This window comes from Branchiostoma floridae, chromosome 2, assembly GCF_000003815.2.
Source record: "Branchiostoma floridae strain S238N-H82 chromosome 2, Bfl_VNyyK, whole genome shotgun sequence".
In the NCBI taxonomy this organism is placed as follows: Eukaryota; Metazoa; Chordata; class Leptocardii; order Amphioxiformes; family Branchiostomatidae; genus Branchiostoma; species Branchiostoma floridae.
The window spans coordinates 14,009,650-14,034,620 of NC_049980.1; the positions used below are offsets into that span (position 1 = coordinate 14,009,650).

At 39.1% G+C, this 24,971-nt stretch overlaps 2 protein-coding genes across 3 annotated transcripts in view; one reads left to right on the forward strand and one right to left on the reverse strand.

The window, feature by feature from the left end:
* Positions 1 to 1,367, reverse strand: part of LOC118409266 (kelch-like protein 29) — a 14,066-nt gene extending 12,699 nt beyond the window's left edge. Inside the window, exon 1 of the mRNA XM_035810155.1 lies at positions 1,063 to 1,367. The gene's annotated coding sequence lies outside the window, so the exon portion shown is untranslated. The remainder of the gene's footprint in view (positions 1 to 1,062) is intronic.
* A 173-nt stretch (positions 1,368 to 1,540) lies between these two features.
* LOC118409464 (syntaxin-7-like) overlaps positions 1,541 to 24,971 on the forward strand; it is a 41,978-nt gene continuing 18,547 nt past the window's right edge. Inside the window, exons 1-9 of one of the 2 annotated variants that reach the window (XM_035810503.1) lie at positions 1,546 to 1,679; positions 3,527 to 3,531; positions 4,377 to 4,550; positions 6,884 to 6,953; positions 8,928 to 9,018; positions 9,358 to 9,432; positions 10,216 to 10,278; positions 12,497 to 12,652; positions 19,685 to 19,757. In XM_035810503.1, the coding sequence (XP_035666396.1) occupies positions 4,379 to 4,550; positions 6,884 to 6,953; positions 8,928 to 9,018; positions 9,358 to 9,432; positions 10,216 to 10,278; positions 12,497 to 12,652; positions 19,685 to 19,757 (700 nt within the window). In that variant the 5' untranslated portion in view covers positions 1,546 to 1,679; positions 3,527 to 3,531; positions 4,377 to 4,378. Of the gene's footprint in view, positions 1,693 to 3,526; positions 3,532 to 4,368; positions 4,551 to 6,883; positions 6,954 to 8,927; positions 9,019 to 9,357; positions 9,433 to 10,215; positions 10,279 to 12,496; positions 12,653 to 19,684; positions 19,758 to 24,971 lie in introns of both variants that reach the window. The other variant, XM_035810502.1, reaches the window with a different exon arrangement.

Below are 24,971 nucleotides of genomic sequence, written 5' to 3' on the forward strand. Positions count from 1 at the left end.
GTATTTACAGCAACAGAATACATGTGTAATTCAAGTGACATGACCTGCATGCATCTCTTTCTTGCATATACTGTAATACAGTTTTGAATTCTGCCGCTCATTCGACCTTGGATTGTTGGAATGGACAATGTTCACCTTGGTATCGTGACAAAGGTGGTAGGGAGATATCAAATGTTTTAAATTTTCTTTTTTTATAATGCATGCCATGGCAACTCTGTTAGAAGATAATGATGTATCAGGAAAGGTAACAATGCAATGCAAAGATCTGAATAAAAACAAAGCCAAAAACAAACAGTGGAAACTCCTCATTGACATTTAGTACCTGAATTTACCTGAATAAAGGTAACCTTGGTCATGTTTGCTTGTTGGCTCTGCCAATTGCTACATTCAATAACGGCAAATGGTGGAAAAATCTCTGTACTTCTGCATGACACTTATTGCCATAAAACAATTACCACCACATGAGCTTTTGTTGATGAATTTGGCTTCTGGAATTCAAATTTGTCATTTGCAATAAATAAGCCCTTTCACAGAGATCAGAACGTATGTACGGCGACAGGAATTCTAGGCAATATTCAAAGGTAAAGGCCCACGGAAAGAAAATAAAACCAGTCTGGACATTCTTATGCAAATAAAAAAATGGTCGAGACAAGGGATGTTTTTGTTTGGGGGCCATTACCTTTGACATATTACCTTATACCTAGAATTCCTGTCACCGCACATGCCTTCTGATCTGTGAAAGTTCTTATAATTTGTATGGGACTTTTGTCAATCAAAAAACTCTCAGTATAAGTGCGCTAGATGAAGATGGAAGTTCAGCTTGACACCATATCTTGATATCTTGATGTATATGCCAGACCAAATCCCCAGGACTCTTGTTGTTTCTTCCACCCCATGAGTCCATGACACTGTACAGTGTACTGGCCCAGTGGTTTGAACGACCACATGTGCTGTCAATTTTCTGACCATACGTATTCATAAAACCCCATGGTTTATCGTTATGAAAGTTGTTACTGGTAAAAGATGGTGAGAAGAACGGTTGATGATTGGTTCAGATCTTACCTGATCTGTAGAACTCTTCGTCCTTCAAGGTTTAGAAGAAGTTTGAAAGAGTCACGCAGCAGCAGCTAGCTCCAAACAACAGTGACACAACGTACATCACCAAAGCACCAGTCGTTCTTCAAGGAACCGTCTCATTGCAAACTCAAAAATCTCCTGCCAACAACCACCACTCGAATACCTTCAGGTGCGTTGAAGTTTTGTGGTATCAGCTGCAAATTTATAGAAATACTGGGCATAAAACTAAAGCAAAACCCAAAATCCCACTTGTAGGACCGCCATATGCAATTCCCATCATGCACAACGAACAAGCTAATCCATTTCTCAAACGGAGAGTTCTGAAAAATATAAAGCTCTTATTTTATTTCCCAAAATAGAGTAATTTGATAAATGTTTCTTTTCTACAATGTTAAAACTACAATGTTTTTCAATTGTCTTCCCGTTGAATAGTTTTTATAAATCTTTTTACAAGATCACGCCACCCCTCCATAAACAGTGGGCACGTCGTCAGGTGCATCATCATATGACCGAGTGTCATGGCCGACTTCTGACTTCCTCAGACGCAGTCTTACCAAAATTTCCCCGTGATTTCGTGCGGAAAGCCACAGGTTTCTCTAGATAAACAGGGAATAGGTAAGGCGAATTTCGCTGTCTACATTGTACATATTTCGTCAGACACAGACTTGGAAGAACGCTATATTTTGACGTACTGTGTCCTGCACTGGCGATGATCTGTGCTGCTGTGACATGTGATCCTGTACTAATGATTTTTGCTATGTTTACTGGTCAAAATCCAGCATTCCTGTAGTCGAAGTGAATGAAATTTGATTATTCCTTGTTATTATTGTCGTCGTCAGAGGGGTTGCTGTTTGGCTAAGTCTGGTCGTTTTACTTGAATATGAATACGAATATGAATATGATTATGAAAATAGGAACAGAATTTCTTGACCATATGATCACCGACTTCACAAACACTCTCTGCCTTGTCATTTTCATTGCAAGTGTTAACGATTGGATGGATGTACTCTTGTAAAATTTCAAAAAGTTTGTGTATTATAAAATCCTAAGGGTTCAAGTGCAAGATGATAACATTTGTTTTGTAGTTACAACATGGATCCCGTTTGTTCCTAGAAGTACAAGTACTTAAGTACAATAAACATTGTGGTTCTTGTGCAGTTAAAAGCAAGATGGAGAGATTTAGTCTTTATTGACACTAAATATAGGTCAACTTCACTTTGTTTAACCTTGTATGCCTTCGTCAAATAATGGGTAAAATGTATTTGCTAGATGTTAAGGTTTTGTTTTTGTTCAATTTTTCGTACCAGCAGCTACATGCAATTCATCACCTTACTGTAACTAAGTGTAAGTGCTACCATTCACACCATAGTTGTATTGGGAACGGGTTTTCTGCGCGTTAAAAATCTGCGCGCGCGTTAAAAATCTGCGCGTTAAAAAATTAAGTTGTGCATTGAGAAATTCTTAGGCAGAAAAATGTGACCCCATTATATGATTTTACATCTGTTACCTGAATTTTTGGTTTAAAAAGCCCCTAATTTTTAGGTCCCTTGGGAATAGGCTAATTTGCATATCCAGAAGATTTCAAAATCACTTGAATTAGACACAAATACATGCAAAAATTACTAGTGTGAGGTTTTATATCATAAGATATAACTGCTTGAGGCTTTTTTCCATTCTACAAGCTTCATTTCATCTTTTCTCAAGCAGATTGTTTCACATGCAAATATCAGCCTTTGTTGCGCGTTAAAACTTAATGTTTAAAAATTCACTTTAAAACTCCTGGAAAGAGATATTTGTACTCTAGAATGCAACAATATGATACTTAATTTCATTTTGTGTTATCTTCTTCAAGCTTTTAAGTTTAAAACAGCAAAAAAGTTGTCAAATCCCCAGGGAATCAGCTAATTTGCATATTTCAACGCGCAGGTTTTTAACGCGCAAGTTTTAACGCACAAATTCTAACGCACACAAAACCCCAACCCGTTGTATTAGTGTTATTGTCTGCTGTTATCAGCAGAGAATTGTTGTCGGACTTGAGAAGGCACAGACCATCTCTTTGCACTTTTGATACTTGTCACTATATCAATGATAAACATGTTGCTATGTTTCTCGTTAAATATCACATGTAGGTGTTAAGTTGAAGAAGGGCTCCACGTGTCTCTGTAAGGCCTTGCCACACCCTATGCCCTTTGCCCAGCAAACATTGTGCTCTCTCTCTCTTAGCCTCTGATCAAAGTGATATGACTGGAAATGGTTGAAAATGGCACAGATAACAAAGCTTCTCCATACTATTTTTTTTATATTGATAATTTTTATGTGTAGTAAAAACAAAACAGTCTCCATGTAAGTGGGCATTTATGGATACATTTCACGGTTGTTGTAATTACATTATTGATTTAGATTCAAGCCACAGTCTGTTTGCAAACTCTGTTATTGATTTGTTTACCTCTCAGAGTCTCAGTAACTTATTTGTAGACACAGGTCCTGAATTTTTAGGTCAAGCAGTCTGGTTTGAAGCTAGATGTGCAAAGGTTAGGTAACATGTAATTTAGTGTTAATTAACCAGTTGCCACACCACAAGCCTGTGGGGCTGATGTGTAGCACAGAAGGGTGGTTTTATTGTATGCTGGCGATGCAGATGCAGATACAGATACTGCAGTGCTGATTTACACTGGTGGGAGTGTTACAGAAGATATTGTAACCATTACATGAGCAAATTTTTTATTTGTATTCATTACAGAGCACAAGCATCAGTTAGTGTACTAACTTTGAGGACTGAAGTACTGACCCACTAGCAAAGACTATTCAAGTCGATTGTTTAGATATGTTTGCTGTTTTGGTACTGCAATATGCTCTGTGTGTATCTGTAAGAGGCAGGTGGCAAGGTGGTCATTTGGTTAGGATTATTGACTTAATAAGATACTAGTATATAATGTATAATGTAAAGTTTCTGGGTTTTGAATCCTTCAATTAGGGACATGATTATTGTTTGGGTTGGGACATAAGGCTGAAGGTCCCACGTTTGATAAGAGTTACTCAGTTAGACTTAAACTTTAAGTTAAAGATCATGCCAAAAGAGTAAAAGTTCTTCAAGTGTGAGCAGATCAAATTGTACAGGCTGGTCTCTGGGTTGACATCTTGTAAATGTGATCGTCACCTGTTAAGTCAATCCTTTCACAAATGTGGTAAATCTCAAGTTTTAAGTCCGCGGTGAAGAAGCCACCGCGAAAACCGTGAACATAAAACCACTGTGAACTTAATATGATTTTTATTGTTATCATTTTCCTTCAGATTCGCAGAGATGAGCAGGGGAGAGTTTGGTGTGTATGGCTCTGTAGAGTCAGGTGGTTTTGACCAGAGAGATGGCCGGTATGGTGCACCCAGGGCTGCCGGATACCAGGGGGATGGCTCCAACGATGTCAACCGTCTGTGTGAGCTGACAAGCACCAACATCTTTACCATCTCCAACAATGGTGGGTCATGTATTATTCATGAAGCTGCAGTTCATCATCTGTTCAATAGATGGCAGTTGTACACTAGGAGGTCTGCCTCTGTATCTATTAGATATTTGACAGTGTACAAAGAACACCAATGGGTCATGTGTTATTCATGAAACTGTAGTTACCTGCATGTATGCAGGTATGGTTTTGATGCTGGTGGGAACTTTTCGGTAGCCGGGGATGTAGGGCGCTGTATCTCGTGAACGGATGGTGCGAGCACAACGATTTTTGGTACGTGGGTTGGGGGTGGTAGCCTGACACTCAGGTGTGATTTTGGGCCTCCTGGCGCTTGACCTTAACATTGAAGGTGGCATTTTTGGTGTTTTGGGGGCACTTTTGGCGCTGTGTGTCCGGAACGATACGCGCGATTGCAACGATTTTTGGTGCATGGGTGGGGGGTTGTTGCCTGTTGCCTAGGATTGACTTTGGGCCTTGTCGCGTTTGAACTTGACCCGACAGGTCCAATTTTGTGTCCGGGAGGGGTGTTTCCGGAGTTATATCTTCTGAACGGCTGGTGCTGGCGCGATGATATTTGGCACATGTGTTGGCGGTGGCTGAATAATACTCAATTTTGATTTTGGCGCCCTTGGTGCTTGAACTTGACATTTTAGGTTACCTTTTGTGCGGGCACGGGGCGTGCGCTGTATCTCCGGAACGCAAGGTACCATTGTGTTGCTATATGGTACGTGAGTTGTTTGTGGTGTCTTGGTGGTCAGGTTTGATTTTGGGCCTCCTAGTGCTTGAACTTGATACTGTATAGGTTGACCCTGTTTTTGTGTGGTTGGGGCATCCTCCCAATATCTGCTTGGTTTTAAAAACAGATTATGGTTGGGTGTAGAACCATCATCTGGCCTGGGCCACCTTCAATGTATCAGGTTACTTAGTGGCACTGACAGTTTGCCAGATGACGGGAGTGTACAAGATTATATATCTGTTGGTCAGGTATAATTGGAGTTTGCTTATTACTCTTTGTGGTGTTTCTAGAGCTGTATAGTACTGAGTTTTAAGTTTCGGTACAAGTTCCTTTACCCTGTTGGCAATCATGGTTGAACTTGAACTTAAACAGAAGAAGATGCAATTTTCTAATGTGGAGGAGAACTGTATAGAGTGTGGGCATAAGAGAAAGGTATGTGTATGATTTGTCCTGTGTTTCTTTTTGTTTCTTTGGTAATGCCATTTCCATACTGTATACAGGTAATTTGTTGTTTTGGGCTAGTCATATTCGCTTGGTTTTGGGGCCTGCTTAATCTATGGTACAGGCAGGGTTAAGTGGTGGAGGCTTAGCTTTGTTCTGTTTTAAATTCAGTATCGTTTGTTGCATTTTGTCGCGGCAAATATATGATGAAATTCCCCTTCTAAGCAACTGCTCATTGGTTTGCGGGGATGTTTGCTGGGTGTTTGCTCTGACTACAACAGCTTCTGAACTTTTCAAAGCTTCCATTGCCAGCAGCTTGCCATCTATAAATGGGATTGACAAGGACATTTTTCATAGTAAATTATGCTGTTAAATTTGGCTTAGATACTACAGGAGATTTAGGTTTGGGTTGGATGGATTGAATGAAAATATCATACCACCCTGGGGACTAACTGTTGCTGCTGCATGGGGGCTACCACTATTCATATTGTCTAATGTCTATGGAACTACAGATAAAAGTATCATTGGTCAAATTATGCAAGTAACATTCCGATGTCAAGTGAATAACACCCCAGAAATAAATCTTTAATGAATATCATTGGAAGAACACAAACCAAGGAGACTTAGCAGCTGCATTAGGTCAGTACATTGAAATAGGAAGATATTAGTATATCATGTGACAGAGTAACTACGTGTGCATGGGCCATCTGAGACAAAAAAAGGTAGCGTCTCAACAACTTCAAAGTACTGTGGTTGGTTACATACTTAAGAAATCCAAAATAAGTAATGTTCATCCATGTCCAAACTTACAAATTCAGAAAATGGAATTTCAGAGTCAGACTTTTGCATGGTGCACAACCAACACGGTAAAAAGCTCATTTTTCCAACCACGTACCACAGACAAAAAGGCAAAAATACACAATAGGTCTACAGAAACCCAATACATTTCATGCAGGCCTGAGGTCTACGAACTCTTGTTTATGGTTGAAACAATAGGGGTCAGGTGTGCACTAGAGATGTAACATTTTGATGATTTTGCATCTGTTTTACAGGTAGAATTTCATATACCAACTCTAAAGACTTGTTTGGATAACAAGAACTATAGTCCTTAAAGTTTTGATTCAATGAAGAATCATTCATTGTCTGACTCCTGTTATTTGCATCTTTTCAGCCTCCTCCTTGGAGAAAACTCTGAAGCAGATTGGATCAGCCAATGATAGCCATCAGCTCCGGGAGAGAGTGTGAGTCAGACAACATGTTGTTCAGTCTGTACAATATACATGTAGGACACTGGGATTTGTCAGTTGTATTGAGTAGAAAAGTACACGAATAGTTAGATATTTCCGAAAGGTGAATTCTGAGCCAAATCAGAGGGTCTGCATGGGGAGGTCCTGGCAACACATAATGGTAAATTTAGGAGGGACAGCAACACTTAACAGTAAATTTGCTTGGTCTTGTGAGAGGTTTTGGGGACAAGTTTGTCGGATCGTTAGTATTCGTGGAGTGTCTGCCATAAGTAATACTAATAGACAAACTTTCAACCAGATGCTCCATTTTGACTTTGGGGACCTTTGAACGATTTGTCAAATTTGCTTAATGATGAATTAAGGATAACAAATGACATGCTACATACTGTAATTCCTGTTTTATTAACGGTAACTTTATGTTCACGGTTTTCACGGTGACGTCTGTGCCGCGAAGTTATCATTGCCGTTAAAAAATCATTCGTCTTTCGCCCCCCTCCCCCTTCTCCGCTACCATCCAAGTACTTAGAACTAGTACTTACTAGTACGTTACGAATGTCTTATCCATTCACACAACACACTTTCAACACGCAACGATCGCCACAATAACAACTCAAACACAAATTCTCCTCAAGAAATAAAACATTTATTCTACAAGCACAAAATTGTGTCATTTCTTTTACTTATGTTCATGTTTACGTTACGATAACATAAACCGCTATTTTGTTTACATCGCCGCTAGCAGGCAGCATGTGTACATTTACAAACTAAAAAACTACTACAGTGCTATTCAAGCAAGGAATTACTACAGGATCATCACTGAAAGTACTAGTACTAGTACAAAAAATGACTCGTATATTTGTACAACTACAGCTAGCGATACATAAAAAAAATGTTACAAAATGGCGGTACCCAAGCCAAGCGTTAGACAAAGGAATTTTCAACAAAGTCGCGGAATTTCAGGTGATGAGTACAAATAAACCAGCGAATTTACTGAAATACCAGTATGTTGTAAAAATAAAAGTTGATTCAACACATATACGATACAGGGAGTCATTATTGTATAGAAATGTGCCACCGGCGACCGGAGGAAAAAGAAACATATCGGCTTTGTTTACTAACAAAACTTACGTACACGCAGTGACATGGCTGCGATAACAATCTACTTAGTACATTATCATAGTTTAACTAGATTTCTACAAGTTAAAAACAGAACAAAAAATAAAACTGAGTAGTACCGGTCTTTACAAATACAAGTAATGGCTATGGAATTACAGCAACTAAGATTCACAACAATAATAGCGGGGAAATTTTTACGACTAGAAACGTGGCAAACAAAACTCCGCTTACATGCCGAAAAAAAGACGTTCGTTTCATAATTCTGAGTTGGAACTACTGTAAATATCGGAGAGATAAACTCTTCACCTTCTTGTGTACAATTTGTGTACAATTTGTGTCCACAAATTACGCTGAAAGTTTAAAACTTAGCGCCGTCTTTCACGCCGAAAATATTTCAAAATGGCGCCCGCGTCGCTTGTGTTTGGCGTGGGTATCCCGTCAGCCTATGCGGCAAATGTGATTGCGACATATCAGGGGTCATTGGCCCTGTTGCGTTCCGTGCGCTGTCATCAAATCACGGCCGAAACAGGCCGACTTTCTTTTGGTGAACCGCCGCCACCGCGAACATAGAGTGCCGTTAACACTTAATTTTTTCTCACACCGCGAAATTTTGCTACCGTGAACATAAAGTGAATTACAGTAGATTAGAAGCAAAATATGCTTTATGAGTAATTTATTGACTATTCTTAAAATGTGTAATTAGGGCAGGCCTACTATAATTGATGTCAAATTGAAATAGACTGCTAGGAACCTTACAGAAAAGCCATGCAGACCCTCAAAACATACAATCCACCAGTTGTGAGACAAAGTACCAGTACACTGCTGCATACTGACATGGTTGATTCTCCTCAGCCACAACATGCAGCAGCAGACCAACCTGTTAGTGAGTGAGACTGCCAGGTGTCTGAAGCAGCTGTCATCGATGACAAGGGGCGCTCCTAAGGTAGGGGACAGCAAGTTTGAGTGAAATTTGATTAGTAAAGCTTATTGTACCATCGTAGTTTGCAGTATCTTAAACATGCTGACATTATTTCCAAAATGTAAGTTGGACTGATTGACTAAAACTACATGTGCTGCCCCAAAATAGATTAACAAGAAAATCCTCATACATACTAACAAGTCTTATTTCAGATTACTTAATAATTGCGAGAAATCAACTGCATAATTGCAATTGCAATTGCAAATAAATTGATACCAGTGCATATCACTTTGCTTTTTTTGTTTTATTTAACCGACAACTCCATTGTAGATGACAAGATATTTCTTTCCTTTCTTTTCACAGCCACAGAAGCTACAAGTGGACAGATTAAGTAATGAGTTTAAGCAGAGTGTACAGAGATATGGCATCATTCAGAAGGTACCTTGAACCATACTGTTATACATGTGTTACATGATTATGATTTTATATGTGGACAAACACTGCAGTGTGCAATTTGTAAAATGTCTGCAAAAATATGACCAGTAGAGTCCATTCCAAGACACCATGCGGATGTTTGTTGCCATTGTTTAGAATTGATTTTAAAGTTTTGTAATTATATGTCTAGGACATTTGATACTTCAGAAATATTTTTAACACTGTTTCAACTTTATAAATAATTCCCTGGTCCTGTAAAACTTTGGAAATATTCATGGTGTGGAATTGGATACTTCTAATGGTTTCTAAGTAATGATAACAGCATTCTATCATTATTTACCATTTTCTACCATTTTCTACCATTTTTTGTAAATGGTTCGGTGGGCTGGGAAGATTTACCATTTTTTGTAAATATTTGTAAATGTGAAATAATCACAGAGAGGTTTCACAATTATTCTAAATAAAGATATTTTTGTACAGTTATTCTCAAAGTGTTTCTAAAATATTCAAAGAGATTCAAATAAATGAGTATTTTCTTAGTCAATTTTTTCAAAATAATTTAATTATTGTGGCTCAGATATTCTTTTATTCAAAATAATTCAGACTAATTATAAATATCGCCTAAAAACCCTCATGGTGTCTTGGAATTCCACTCTATTATTCTTATAGCCATACTAGTATATGTTGTTTGGAATGTATTTGATTTTAACTTATTTATTTGATTTTATCAGTGGCACAGATGTGCTTTCCAGATATTAAGATTTTTTCCTCCTTCCTGGTGACCAGAGAGTAGCGGAGCAGTCCAGAATGAGCGTTGACAGCATCAGGAGTCCCAGCAGGGCTTCACAGGTGACTTTTTCATGTATCATTAGCTCCCCCTAGTGAAACATTTGTGCATAGCAGCTGGCAGTAGCACTTGTTAATATATGTGCATGGATCATTGCAAAGCTGTACTTGACTTTGAAATGTGAGAGTGTTGTGATTAGGATGTTGATGCTTCTATGGACTTAACCTTGACATTCTTTTATTCTTATTCCTGCAAACTTTGGACAACCAAACATGCTTATAGCGGGGAATGAAGGTACATGTTTTTAAAGCTACACAGTTAGAAAAATTTCCTGATGTACTAACACTTTACAGGCACTTTTGCCTGAGGCAATTACCGTGTAAAATCCCTCAGCAACTGTGCATTAAACGGCAATGAATGAAGGTTTATTGTATGCTAATAAATTTGCTATGTATATTGCTCTGTTTGGCGGATTATTGCCATGTTAGCCATTTTTGTCAATTGGAAATATTATATAAGCATTAAATTGAGTTGCTAACAAATAAATCAATAACTCAAAGAAACACAGGATATATAAAGAGCAAACATTAGACTATGCAGATACAGTAGACATTGTGTGAAATATTGTAAAAGGTTTTACAGTCAGTACCGGGTATGTCCTCAGAGATTTTACTCCTACTGCCCTGCATCAACCAGGACAGAGTTTGAAAATGATGGCCACAATATCAATAAACAATGTCAACATACGTTCCAAATGCACCCCGGGGTAATCACCAAGTCATTCAGTCGTAAATTCAAGCTATAAAGCAGTTCTGTGTGTGGACGATAAACCTGCAAAACTGCCAACTCCACAGGAATTTTAGAGCGGTTGTAAAGAGCGTATCAAGAGTAGGACGATACAGATAACATATTGGGTTTGGACCACAGTGCACAGTATACAGCAATATCTGTGGGAGGGGGGGCAGACACATTAGCAAGGGCTTTTAGCCTTTCCAGAGATAATCCCTGACATTCATTATACTTAATATTGCTTATCTCTGTATTGCTTACTTGGCTATAAGGGATGATGACTACCTTTATAATTATAGTACCAGCTCAGATAAGAGTAAGAAAAAAAGTCTTGGCCATCAACCACTCAAGATTGAGGCGTTCAGAAATCTATTTTTGCCCAGAACTACCAGGTCTTGGAACTAATTGCCACCAAGGACAAAAGGGGCCTCTCCATTAGATAGCTTCAAACAGCACTTGAAGCTAGATGTGCAAAGGTTAGGTATGACTGGTTGTTCTGTACTAACATTACCTGTATAATATAAGCTGCTGACCCCCTGTACAGTGTATTCCTGTGAAACTGATGGGTTTATGCTGCAGGGCAGTAACAGGTGCAGAATCTGATGGATTCATGGTCCTGACTGTCTTCAGCCATCGGCAGGATGTTTTCTACATACATTTTAAAGTGATTCACACAAAAGTACCTTTCAATCTGGCTTAGCTGAAGGCAATGAAATCAAGCAATTCCAGATATCTACACACATGTATGTAGGATTTTGGGAGAGGAAAAAAATAACTTGGAGTATTGCCTCAAGATGTAATGCACTTGCTCAGGGAAATAACTACTAAAGATATTAACTGCTGCTGAATGCTCTAGTGAAACTATCTTCCCCTTGGCAACCTTGTTTTTTCATAGCTACAGCTGAAACACAGATGTTGCCATGACTGTTCATTTTGTCACTTTAATGTCGCTGCCTGGAGCATGTGTACCATAATGGCTTACTGTGTACATCCACACCTTAACACAAGGCACTGCCAGTGTGTAGCCCTGAGGTTTTAACCTTGACCAAATGGGATCGTGTGTTCCCTCAATTTGTCATGTTCACGTACATTTGTAGTTTTACAATAGCTGCTTTTTTTTGCTTATGAGCTAGAATACATGGAATCACATTTATGGTTTTGTCATTTGTTCAATTTCTTCTATATAGGGCTGTTCCCAAAGTTCTTAGTGGTTGGCTAAAGGCAAACGTGTTGATGAGCTGTTATGGGATGATATCAAGCCATACAGACGTTAAAGATAACGGGTGACACATCACTCTCAGTCTGCCATCAAGCCCCCGTCCATCCATTCTACATGTTGAATGGCCTGCATTACTGTACTGTGACAGGAGTAGACGTAGATAATGTCTCAATTTTGAAAAGTTGACAGTTTTACATGTGTGTTGACTGATATTAATGTGCGGATGACAGAAGTTTACGCCATGTGGTATTAATCTGTGTGCTCCTGGCCAGGGTTTCCTGGATGATGACTACGGTGATGAGTCCACCAGCCTGCTGGAGGAGGAGCAGCAGCGCAGGAGGGTGGAGGAGTTACAGAGACAGGAGCAGGTCATCGACTTCGAGGGGGACATCATCAGGGAGAGGGAGGAGAGAATACGGGAAATCGAGGTACAGAAACGAGACTCAGAGTCTCAAAATGATGAAAATACAATGTAATACTAGAAACCGCACATCACACGCCAACATTTGAACCATTGGTTTCTGTGTGTTGTTTTCGATGTGTCTGGATGTTGGTGTTCTTGTTTGTTAATAGTTACCGTATTTCAATCAGCTGAGTAGAGTGACAGGAAGTGGGGAGGGATGCTAGGTATGTGGGCACTTTGACAGGAAGTGAGGTCAAAGGTCCCAGAAAGGTTCCAGAGAAGACAGTCTTATGTTCTTCTGAAAGATGAAGTTTATTCCTTCAGTGTGCTGTGCAAATAAAGCTATTATTGCAATATGTAAGATTTGGAAATGTGAAAAAAAAAGGACCAGGTATAATCCAATGTTAGTGTAGCTAAAATTGGCCATCTCCACTATACCAGAAGGAATGGTCCTGTGGGATATACATGTTTCAGGTGCTCTGATCAACAACTCTACCCAACCCTCATCCATTGAACAACTTTTACGATAAAATTCATTTAAAAAGTTTCTCTCAGCGGGACATTTGGAGTGACCTACTCCTGTGTATCTGCTGTGCAAAGTAATGAGAACTGGTGATCCCATCTGTCATCATCACCCCCTATGGGGGCTGCAGCTTACATTCTTGTATTGACTTTATTTGCACAGACTTCTCCATTAATCACCTCTACCCCCTGAAGATAACCCATTCTATCTTAATGATTGTGCATCATAAGTTAGGTTTGGATAAATGACAAAATGAATGAACACTGTAATGAGATAGGACAATGTTGATGTTTAGAAAAACAAGTGCAGGAAATAGTTAAAGAGCTTTTGGTACTGGTACTTTTTACATTAAATTGTATATAAAAAACCTTATTGCGAAGATACAGTTTGAAGAACTTAAATTTGGTACATAAACACCTACCATCCATCTAGCAAAAAGTTTAAGATTAAATGTATCCTTCTTTGAGTCATAGCCATGAAGTCAATGAGAGATGCTAACTTAGTTTTCTGAAGAACAGAGATCCCACTTCTGACACCATGTTATGTGCATCAATCTACATCAGTACATAGTGAACCAATAAAAATAGTTATGACCATATATCTTCTAAAACTGTATCAGATTCTTCAAAATAGCATCAGACCAGCAGATTTGCATGTAGAACATGTATTAGTCATGTCCCGAAATAGCACTCTCTGCCGGAAAAGTAGATGGTCCTGACTGAAAGCTGTTAAGAAACCATTTAAGTTTGATAAATGGTCTGATAAAGAGCCTTACACGTCTAAAGCAACGCAGTGATTGATGCAGATTAGCTGTAGGTTAGCTGCTAAATGTGGATCTGAATCAAGTCAAGCAAAGTCAAGGTTACATCAGAAATTCACAGGCAACTCAAAGTTTGCCTGCATACTGTAAATCTTGCAATATCTATGGTGGCAGTTTTTGCGGTGACCCTTTTCCACAAAATCATGACATCGCAAAATTTTACTCTAACTTGCGTACCATATCGGATGTATGTAGGTGCTATTTTAAGCCCTGATTCATGAAAAAAGGGCGAATCTCTATCTGGTGTATCATCAAATCACTGACAGATGCTGTGTATTCATCATAGCTTCTCATCATTCTCTTCCAATAATTGTATTCCAAAGTCATTAGGAGACCTGTAATTTGAGTCATGTTGGCAGGAGAGAATCCTCCTGAGAAGATGTGTTCTTGGGGGGTACATGACTGCTGGGCTTAATTGTGTATCCTGGGGATGTCTGGTTTTGGGTATGGATCAATTTTTATGTTCCCTTAAGGCAAGGATTTTCACTGTCTTCTTGTTCCGGTACTTAGTCTTCAGATGGAAAACACCCTCACACTCAGGGTTGACAATCGCAGCAAAGCCTAACGATATCACCCCTGACAACTCAGCCACAGAATTCAGTTATTAGGGGCGTGGCTTCTAACCGTCAGCCTGTCGGAGAGATGGCTTTTTGTTGTCGAAAGCTTGGAAAGGCGCCATATAAGGTGACTAATTGATATTCAAGAGCAAGATAAGAGTACCGGCATAACGTTTCACAGTACTTTCAGCATCCAGACCTCTTTATTCAGATACCAAATTTAACAGTTGTTGGCTCTGTGGGTATAGGTAACCACGGCATTAACGTATACCGACCTAGCATATGAAAAAAAAAACATAATCGTCACGCAAAGATAAACAGATCTTTGTACATGCCGCGCCGTACCATGCGTACGCTGTTTGTTCGAAACTTGCAATCCGGTCGCTGATTGGCCTGCGACAAATCAGGCAAGCTCATTAATATTCATAAGCAAGGCGCCTCTAATAACTGAATTCTGTGGCTGAGTTGTCAGGGGTGATATCGTTAGGCTTTGCCGCGATTGTCAACCCTGAGTGTGAGGGTGATGGAAAATAGCCATACACAAAAAAGCGTATGTTATAGATAACCTTATATAATGGTACATGGTATTGTAGTGGCAGAGGAAATTTGCCCCCCCCCCCCCCCCATTCACTACGGATGCAAACTTAAATCTGCAAATTTTAATACTTTGGCAGCAGTTTTATTTCTTGCTATTTTCATGGAGACCTGTCAAATTCATATTATACCCGAAATATGTTTCCATTTCTCGACCACTGTACCACAGGATTGATCCAACATACAAATTCAAAACACCCCCAAAACCTCTTCTTCCCTCTTTGTTGCAAAATGCAACAACTACAACCTTCTTTATCACTTTGATATGGTGGTGATTATGATTACAAAGTATACTGGTAAGGATAATTAGATTGATCGCTTTGGTGCAAAGAATTTTACCCTAACCCCATTTTAAGTTAACCACAGACAACTTGTAAGTACATTGTATAAGTAAAGCACCCACAGGGAATAATTTACTGCCCAATGTTGGCAGAAAAATGTTTCAGTGTTTGTATGAGTGCAGTGGTCAGAAATAAGTACCTGCTCCATCTGGGTGTAGATTATTCCAAGAAAATGACTACCCTTGCCTTAAAGGATAGGTTTTGACACAGTATGATGATGCATACATGTATTCTTTCCTTTCATATCTCTGTGAAATGTTCAGTTCTTCTTGGCACACCTGCGTCATTGCTAGAATGGTGAAATCCTGGTTGCAATATATCATGGTCATACATGTACATGTGCCCTATGGTCGACTACAGAAAGATCATCATCACCAGGATAACCCTGATTTATGTTTGCTTACTAGATGTAATGTTTTCATCTGCACAATGCAAACGATTTGTCACTGGCTCAGGTAGCTCTGTAGGCTCAGTATGAACACCCGTATTAGTGCCAGCATTCTATTACAGGCGTAATCCATCCATATATCATGGAATTCAGACTAACACTATTCTTACATGTGCAGCATATAATAGAAGGGGTGGCATTGCTTAGTACCAGTGTTATCAGACACACTTAGTTATGATATAGTGGGTTTTCTTTGAGCTAGCAGGACCATTTTTTCTAGAAGTGATTCTTATATTCAAAGAGCATAACTCAAGTACATACAATGTAACGTTATACATGTACACCCAGTATTTCAAACGATGGATGCTGACTGTGATATAATGTATTCCACAGGCTGACGTCCTACTTTGACATCTGTTGCATAACATATCACTAAACATGTCAAGCCAGCAAGATATTCTCAGCCTAAGGAAGGGATAAATTTATGTACTTGCAGATATTGCCCCTCAAGCACACATTCTGAAACAATGCTGATAACAAAAAAGACATAAACAAAAACCTCCAAGCTGCAAAGATGGTAAAAATGATAAGTATTTATGTCAAAACTGTGCTCAAAGCTTTAGAACAGAAATAGGAGGGTAGCTGTAGTGTAGCAATACTTTACTGTACTTCCAGTCATGGTAACACAAAGGTCATTTTGTACTTAAGGGTCATTCCCTGTGAAGGTAAATTTGTTCTAGCATAGTAATTTTGACGTCTAATATGCCACTTTCATACCCGGAATCACAAATCCTGATATATCCGGAGAAAGACACTGACAAAACGTTTGATAAATATTCCCTTCATATTTCAACTAGAAAGAAGTACAATGTAGGTATCTGGCTTTCAGCACAGCAAGTTGACCCGCACACAACCAGCTCAGCAGTTGTCTATGTTTTTCCTTCTCTCTTACCTAATGTTATTAGTATCACCTGCAAAGTAATCTATTCTGAAATCAGCAGTACCAACCCCTTTTTTATATAATAGTCATCTTGTCTTTTTTTCCACTCTGAAATGGATATTTGATCTCTGGTAGATGTCACCCATGGACTGTAATTGCTGTGACTATAGGCTGACATCATGACCTAGATTTCAGGTGTGGGTGTCAGTAGCCTAGGGGGCAGGCTCCCTTACGTACATGTAAGTTAGGCCACAGCACGTAAATTTTATGGATGACATCAGTGCGCGCATTAATTTTCGCCTGATTTCAGAAAAAAACAAAAACAAGAATGGTCAACATGACGATAAAGTACCAAAATGAGCAATATGTTGTAGCCTAATAATTGTACCTGTAGAAATGACACTTGCGAGGTACCCAGGGCTGTAGTTGTAGAAATGAAACTTATTGGATAGTTGTAAAAGTGACACCAATATGGAAGCCATGAGTGTGGTTACCAACTTTGCTGGTGATGCCAGTCTACCATACTAGTACATGTCTTAAACACAGGAATGAATGCCTTGTTGGCTCTGATACCATGTTTTGTCCCTTTAATTCTTTTTTACAACATTCATCACAACTTTATGGTGCCTATTTTTGAAAATGTAGCCATCTTGTTTTTTTTACCCATCTTGTTTTTTTTTCCGCCCTATCGTACTACTTCTGCAGTCTGCAGAGGATGTCATCCATAAAATTTACTTGCTGTAGCCTTACAGGAAATAAACCACACCTTGGACACTGTATCTGTAACCTAGTTCTGCTGTGTGTTCCCAGGCCTATAATAAATGTAAACCTTCGTCACATGAGTCTGGTGATTTTGTTCCAATGAACTTATTTCTTGAAGATCTTTCAAAGAGGATTGGTTCATACCTGACTTCAAGGCATTGGAAACAGTACTTAGACCCCCTTTCAATAGACGATCATTGCTTAAAAACTGTTCAGCTACAAAAAATATAGGAATTTTGTGTAACCCTAAAAAAGTATGATTTAAAATATGTGAAAGTATGATTTAAAAGACAACAAAACACACAAAACACTAGTCACTTAGTGCTGCTCAGTGATTGCAACTTCTAAATATAAAAGGGTGTTTGCTATTGAACAAAGCCAGCATTGAAATTTAATAACTTTTACTTTGGATAAATTATGATAAATTAATGCAGGCAGCCCAATGTTGGATGATTTATCATGATGTAGGCTTATTTGGGTCTATCTGTGGCACATCTGTCCACGCATCATTGCCTGGCACATCTGATGTCAGCTTAACCAAACCACAGTTTGATGTTTGGCGATGATGAGGCCTGTTCTGTTATATTGATTTCTGCAGTCGTAGTCATCACACTAAGAGGGGGCAAAGGTTACAGACCTGATTACATATGTTATGATACATCATCTTCTCAAAATCAAGCATAGGTAGTAATGAAACCAGTCATGCCTATCTGAGAGGGAGAGAGATATAAGATCATTGTATTATACACTTTCAAATTCCGTGGATATGCTGCGGTGCCGTGATAAATACATTTGTACATGCCATAAAAATTAATATGTACTATGAATCATCTTTTCAACATGTGAGCCTTGAATGCCCTTAGTACATTCAAGGGATTCAGAGAGTTAACCGCTACATGTACCAGTAGTTGAGTTAAGATCAGTAAGGTTGAGTCACTGGGTTTGGGGTTTATCAATAAATATTATGGTAACTTAAATCCATAGGGAGTGTACATCTTAAGTATGTGTATATCTTAGTTCAATGTAAATCTGTAAGTAAATACACATAATAAATAAGTATTTGTGATGTGTGAAATCAATGAGAAACTTAACATGAGTATCAAGCCTCATTTTTAATCAAACTTCATTAATATTTTCCCATGATAACCACCAGACATTTGTACAAGACTTGTTTCACACAACCAAGACAGCTGAATTTACAACTCGGAAACTGTTACCCACAAACTGCTGCACCAAAGTAGTTAGCCATTTTAAATCCCAGACTGCTGTGTAAGACATGAATACAGACATATGACAAGGCCAAGATATTAACGTGTCACCATTGTACGATAGAGACCTTTGCTTCATACAGCCCTGACCCCCGAGGTTGACCTTTTAACCCCCATATCTCAGCAAGCTGCAGGCTCATTCTACTAAGTCATGTCAGAATTATGATGGTGACACAGTTGTCCACAGGCAAAGTCTTTCTTTTCATGTCAAAAGAATAGCGTTTACAGACATGCAGAGTAAGAGCAATGAGGTGTACGTTATAGAGTTCAGGGTAAGAGTGACCTTTATTTCACTCCCATGACCCCCAGAACTTGTGATGGTGGGACGCCCTTCCTACATTGAACCCTTGGCCAGATCTATTGGTCTATTAGATGTTGGAGAGTTAAAGATGTATTAAAACTGTACAAAAGGCTAGGTCAGGGGTGAGGATGGTTTTATCTGAAGTCACGGGTGAGATATGCTTTACAGCAACGTTTACCACAATTGTCGCATAAAGCCATCACTATTGCAATCCAGAAGACAGACTGGGGAAGAGCAGTACAGCATATAATAGCAAAGTTACTCTGTATATAGGGTGTACTCAAGGCTACAAAGAAGTAATAATTACTAAAATAAAAGATGCAATAATACCAACCTGTCTGAAAGAACAATTGCGTAAAAATGAATCTTTCACTAATAGTCTCACTTGACAATCGACATTGTGATGGCAGAAATTAAACAAAAGTAGCATACATGTACATGTATTTATTATGATAAACAAAAGTCAGTTAAAGTTAACTTAAATAAACTATAGTATGATAATTGTGCAGTGAACATTTTCATGTAGGACCTGCCTTTATTTCTCTCTTTTGTTGTTGTTTCAGGCTGATATTCTGGACATCAATGAGATTTTCAGGGACCTGGGTACCATGGTACATGAACAAGGAGAGATGATCGGTAAGTACATGGAGCAAACATGAAAAACTGGTTAATGTACTTTGTGTGCTTACACTCCTTTCTACTTGAAGCGCACAATATTTGAAAGCTTGCTTAACAAAGTAACATCCATTGGCATAATACCGGTCGGTTTACTGCAATTTCTCAAGCAATGCTAATTTGGCAAATGATCAACAGCATGAACCATATACCAATTATGAAAATAAAGGGTCACACATATACAACTTTGGTCACTTAGAGTTTACCATCTAGTGGAAGTATGAAGCCATTGTCTTAGATGTACAATAGGTCCAGCTGATCTATTTCTATAGTCAATACATCGTTGAGTTATTTAGGATCCCCAGTTCACAAAATGTTTAATAAATGTTGGAGGGGGAAATGGTCAAACTCACAGTGGGGTTACAATATCTAAACACATTCAATTTGTTACTCACAGTGGGGTTACAGTTTCTAAACACATTGTTACCTCTCACGGTTTTCCTTCCCTCTCTCACACTCTCTGTCCTCCATTATATCTGTACTGCTTGATACTGTTTACATCTCATGACGAGGTTGAATCTTGCCATCAGAATTTCCAATGTACGATCTACGGTAACCTTTCAGCAACTTGTGTGAAAACTCATCAGTCCTTGTACTAAGTTGTATAGATTCCAGTCCATCTCAGCACGGAAGCAAAAGACATGCTTTATGACTGCAGTGACCACCATCACACATGTACATTGCAAATTGTCTGCCTATCTTATATATTACAATCATGGCTATCTCCCCCGTTACCATACCTACATACATCTTCCCTGTTATTGCAGGATTTGAAGATTGTAACTGAAAGCCGAGGAGAAATAGTGTTGTCAATCCAATGACATGGTAGCGGACCATAATAAACTACCTACATCAGGGGTCAAACTGAAGTTTGCAGCACGTTAATCTTATGCTTTTAGGTTTAAAGTATTACTGTAAATTCTGAAACATCAATTGTTATTATGGTGGTTTTATTTCTGTGGTTTTTACCTCAATGATCTCATAGGGTGAAATCAGGACACTGCAAGGATATGTTTTGTATTGCTGCAATACAGCATTGTTCTAAACTGGAACTTTAAACTCCCTAAAAAGCTTCTTTCCCATTTTTAGTCAAACTCTGGTCTCCTAGACTAGACTTGTTTGCATTATGTACATAAAAAAAATCAGTAATTTAGATAATTTTGTAAGTTGCAAGAAGGATGACTTTTCTTTGAACAGATGCTGAAAAGATTTATATTTTCAAATTTTCTTTGAACAGATCTTTGACCTTTTCAAAAGGAATGTATGTACTTGAAGTCAGCCAAACTTTCTCCAAGCTATGTACAGAAAGTACATCTCCTTGATGGTCTTCTAATGCACTCAGCAATGTCTGGCAAGACAGTGCAACAGTGCATTAGTGCAGCCCCTCTGACATCCTGTCCTGCTGCTTATAGGAATGTTGGCACCTCAAAAGTTGATTAATGTGAGGAGGTTTCACCTGTGATGGAAAATCTGACCCCACAAGGTTCAGCGGTGTCCTACTTTCTCATGTATGAGTGTGCACCATGCAGGACTGGTGTTCCCCCCAGGCAGGTTTGCCCAGTGTCATAGCTACTGTTATTAAGGCCTCAACCAATTCAGGCAGCCCCGATAATGGATCCGGAACCCTGTCCGGCAGTCACACCTTTGGCCTCACCTACATTTTACCAGCAGGCTCATTCCACTTGCCTGGCTGGAGACATATTGTTCCCAAAGGTAGTCCCTTCAGCTACCGGCCCCATTTAGGCTGCATGTCTGATAGCCAAAGTACATGTACACCATGCTAATAGCTTTACATACTGACAACAGTCTTGATATACTATTATATGTAAATTGAACGTGAGCCTTGCACCTACTTCTGCACATCTAAGTAAAGTTAATGGGCAGGTGTTTGTGGAAACCTTGCGTGAATATGAGAAACTGGTAAAGCCTAAAGGATATATATAAGCTCCATGCTTTGACTAAGTGGATGTACTTAGACCTTCTCCCTAAGGAGGTAGTAATCTGGCACTAAATTTTTATTTTCAGCAGAGAACATGCTAAGGAGAATACCCAAAGACATTGGTTGGAAACTGCATGAGATACGGTATTCAGCAAGAGAATAATTATACTGATATACACTTAATAACACCTGTTACAAGATTCTTGTGTGTCTCAGAATACAATTAAAGTACACACATAGTGTGAATGACAAAGACTTGAAAGTGTGGATCAAGTGCATGTGTAGAGAACATGTTCCCTTTCACTGTCCTTGGTGCTGATTTACTTGTGCTGCTGTGGCTGCTTGTGAGGCAATGGATGGCGCCTCTCTGAGTAACACAATATGTCAAACTTACATACAAATACAATGTAAACATACTGCAAATTGGAAAAGGGCCAGAAAAGGAGGAAAAAGATTGGAAAAGCCCAGCCTTATGTCTATACATTTATCATATTTTATTCTCTTCTGGTTCTACATCTCGCTGTTTTACATCTCAGTCTGTATATGTTGTTGCTATTGCACAATAGTTTCTCTTCACCCTTATTAACAGTATCCAGAGACCCTAGTTTGCATTCTTAGTCATTTTCTGGTATTGACTTTTTTCCCTGAAAAATGGGCAGAGCTCCACTTCAGGGAGGGATGCAATCCCCCTGTCCCCTGTTCATACCAAACACTTGGATGGAGTCATTTATCACCAGGCTAATGTAGTTCCACCATGACTTCTCTCAAGGTCATAGAAGCCTGAATGAACAGTCCGCCCTATTTGCAGTGATATATAGGAGGTACTTGACACTTAGGAAATTGGATAATTTGGGCACCTGTCCCACTGCATTAAGTACAACATAGGTCATAAGGCTTGTAATTGTTGTTGCAGGAATTTGGTTCCCCCCACTGTTGTGGTCAGGTCACGGGCAGAAATGTTTGTCGAGTTAAGTGAAACTTTCTGAGCCCTTGTCCGTAAAGGCTATTTTCTCAGCTTACTGCACAGGATGGAAAGGAATCGTATGGCAAACCTTTAAATAAGTCTGTATATTAGCGGTTCAATAATTACTACCCTTGTCAAAAAGGTTATCTATTTAGTGTAATTTGTTTGGTTGTTCCTATGTGTGTGTGTGTGTGTGTGTTTCTAAACAGCGTAACTGCAAATGTTAATAAGGATTGATGTGTATGATATTTAGTAAGTGGGTACGGGTCGAGAATACAAAAGTCAAGTTTGCTAAGCTGCCTAGCGACTTGCTATTGTATTGTAGCAGAAATTTAGGTTTTGATATGTTTTTAAAAACATACCTGGCCTGTGAAAGTGCCTTAGTAGTCAGCTTGGAGACACTCTCATACATATATAGATCAAAGGTCAATGACCTATTTAGCAGTAAAACGCAGCTGAGACCGTGTTTCCTCCTCAACCAGAGACCTACATAAGGTGCCTCTGCTGACCTCACCGCCACCCCGTGCCATAAAACATGGGACCAAAGTAGGACGCTTCATTTTCTACTTGAAATGTGTTCTAATTAACAAAGGCAGAAACATTGCTAATTCTCCACACTCAGTGAGACAAATCAGCCTGCATACATCAAGTGGTTAGCCTTGCCTCTGCTTAAACCAGGGATAATTTGATTATTTGACCTGGCCAATCACCTCTCACTCTGCTCAATCCCATCCCATCATGCCTCGCCCTACCAAATCTCCCCACCAACCTTAAAATCAATCCTAGCTGCAACCTCATATCCTGTAAACTAATTTCATCCTATCCTCTCGGTCAGCTGACATGTCTATCAGCCAGGTCCACCCCCTGCAGCTGCCCACCCAGGTAATAGCCAGCTCACATCAGCCCATTCCCTCCATCTAATGCAAGTGCTTGTTTTACATGAGGCCTTCAGAGAAAATTATAGTGTAGGATGGAAATGGTAAGGCTGCCCCGAAGGTAAAGAAATGGCTAGAGGCACTTTTTTTAATGCTAACACACCGAGAGTTTACGAACATTAAATTTGTTGGACTGGTGTAAAAGTTGAATGCCTGATGAAAACGTACAGCAGCAACAAAATCTCAAAATTCAAAACTGCTATAGAATTATTCTAAGAATGAATATTGTTGAGATAACGTTGAAGAGATTCATTAGTCATGTATGTACACAGTTGATAGAATTTTTCATCAAGGAGTGACTACTTTTTAAAGGTAAACACACGTTCCTCCAAATTTTTGATTGCTATCTGTTCATCGAGATAACTTTATGGAACTGTATATTGATAGCAGGTCATGTATTGTAGCCATGCTGGTAGACAACATTACTTTCCTGCTCTGGAAGAAAGTTTGCTAGCAATGGTCATAAATAATTAAAGTCACACAGAAGGAAGGAAGGTGTCTGTGAGATTGCTTTTGGGAGATGGGAAGTTTGGCCTAACCACTTTTGACTGTTGGTGTTAGTGGATTATTTTTTAGTCCCAATAAAGTATACAACATTTAATTTGTGAAACAAATGTGAATGCCTATGTTATATTCCTTTCTCCATCTTCTTTCCAACCTAGCCATTGTAAGTCAATTGACATTAGAATGTTATTCTGCAAAGGTTGACCTGTACCATGTTGAAAATTGCCCCTACTGTGTCATCTATCTGTGTTAGTCATGATAAAAACTTTTTCTTCACTCCATCGGTAAGCTAAGTTAACCTTCTGAGATGTCTTCTTCACCTTTCCCCAACTCAGTTCATCCCACCACAATGTAATCACTCCTGTAGGCACAAATTTGTCCTGCTTTTGGAAGTAATCTTTGTGCTAGTGTAATCTTCCCCAGGTTATCAGTGAATCCTTTGATCAAATCATGTATGTGCCTTCTTCTATCCTGGGTCACTCAACAATCAGTCTATACTAATGTGATTTTTATCCCTCTGCCTCAGTATTAGGGACAGGATTATGGGAGTATAGGCCACCGATCTACGTATTCTGCATTTCCTGCTTAGCCTGGCAAATCTGCCTTCAAGCCCGGGCCATCTTGATGTGTATTGACATTAACCTAATCAGCCATTAATGCTTCTTTCACGCTTTTCAAAATCTCATCTGGCAAAGGGAGTTCATGCACCTTATTCTGTCGCACTCCATTCTTTCTAACTGCTCCCTGAATGTTCAGTTACATCGTACGCATTGACACTTGACAGTAAAGTTTTTTTACCTCAATTCTTATTTTTGCCAATTGAGAACAGAGCA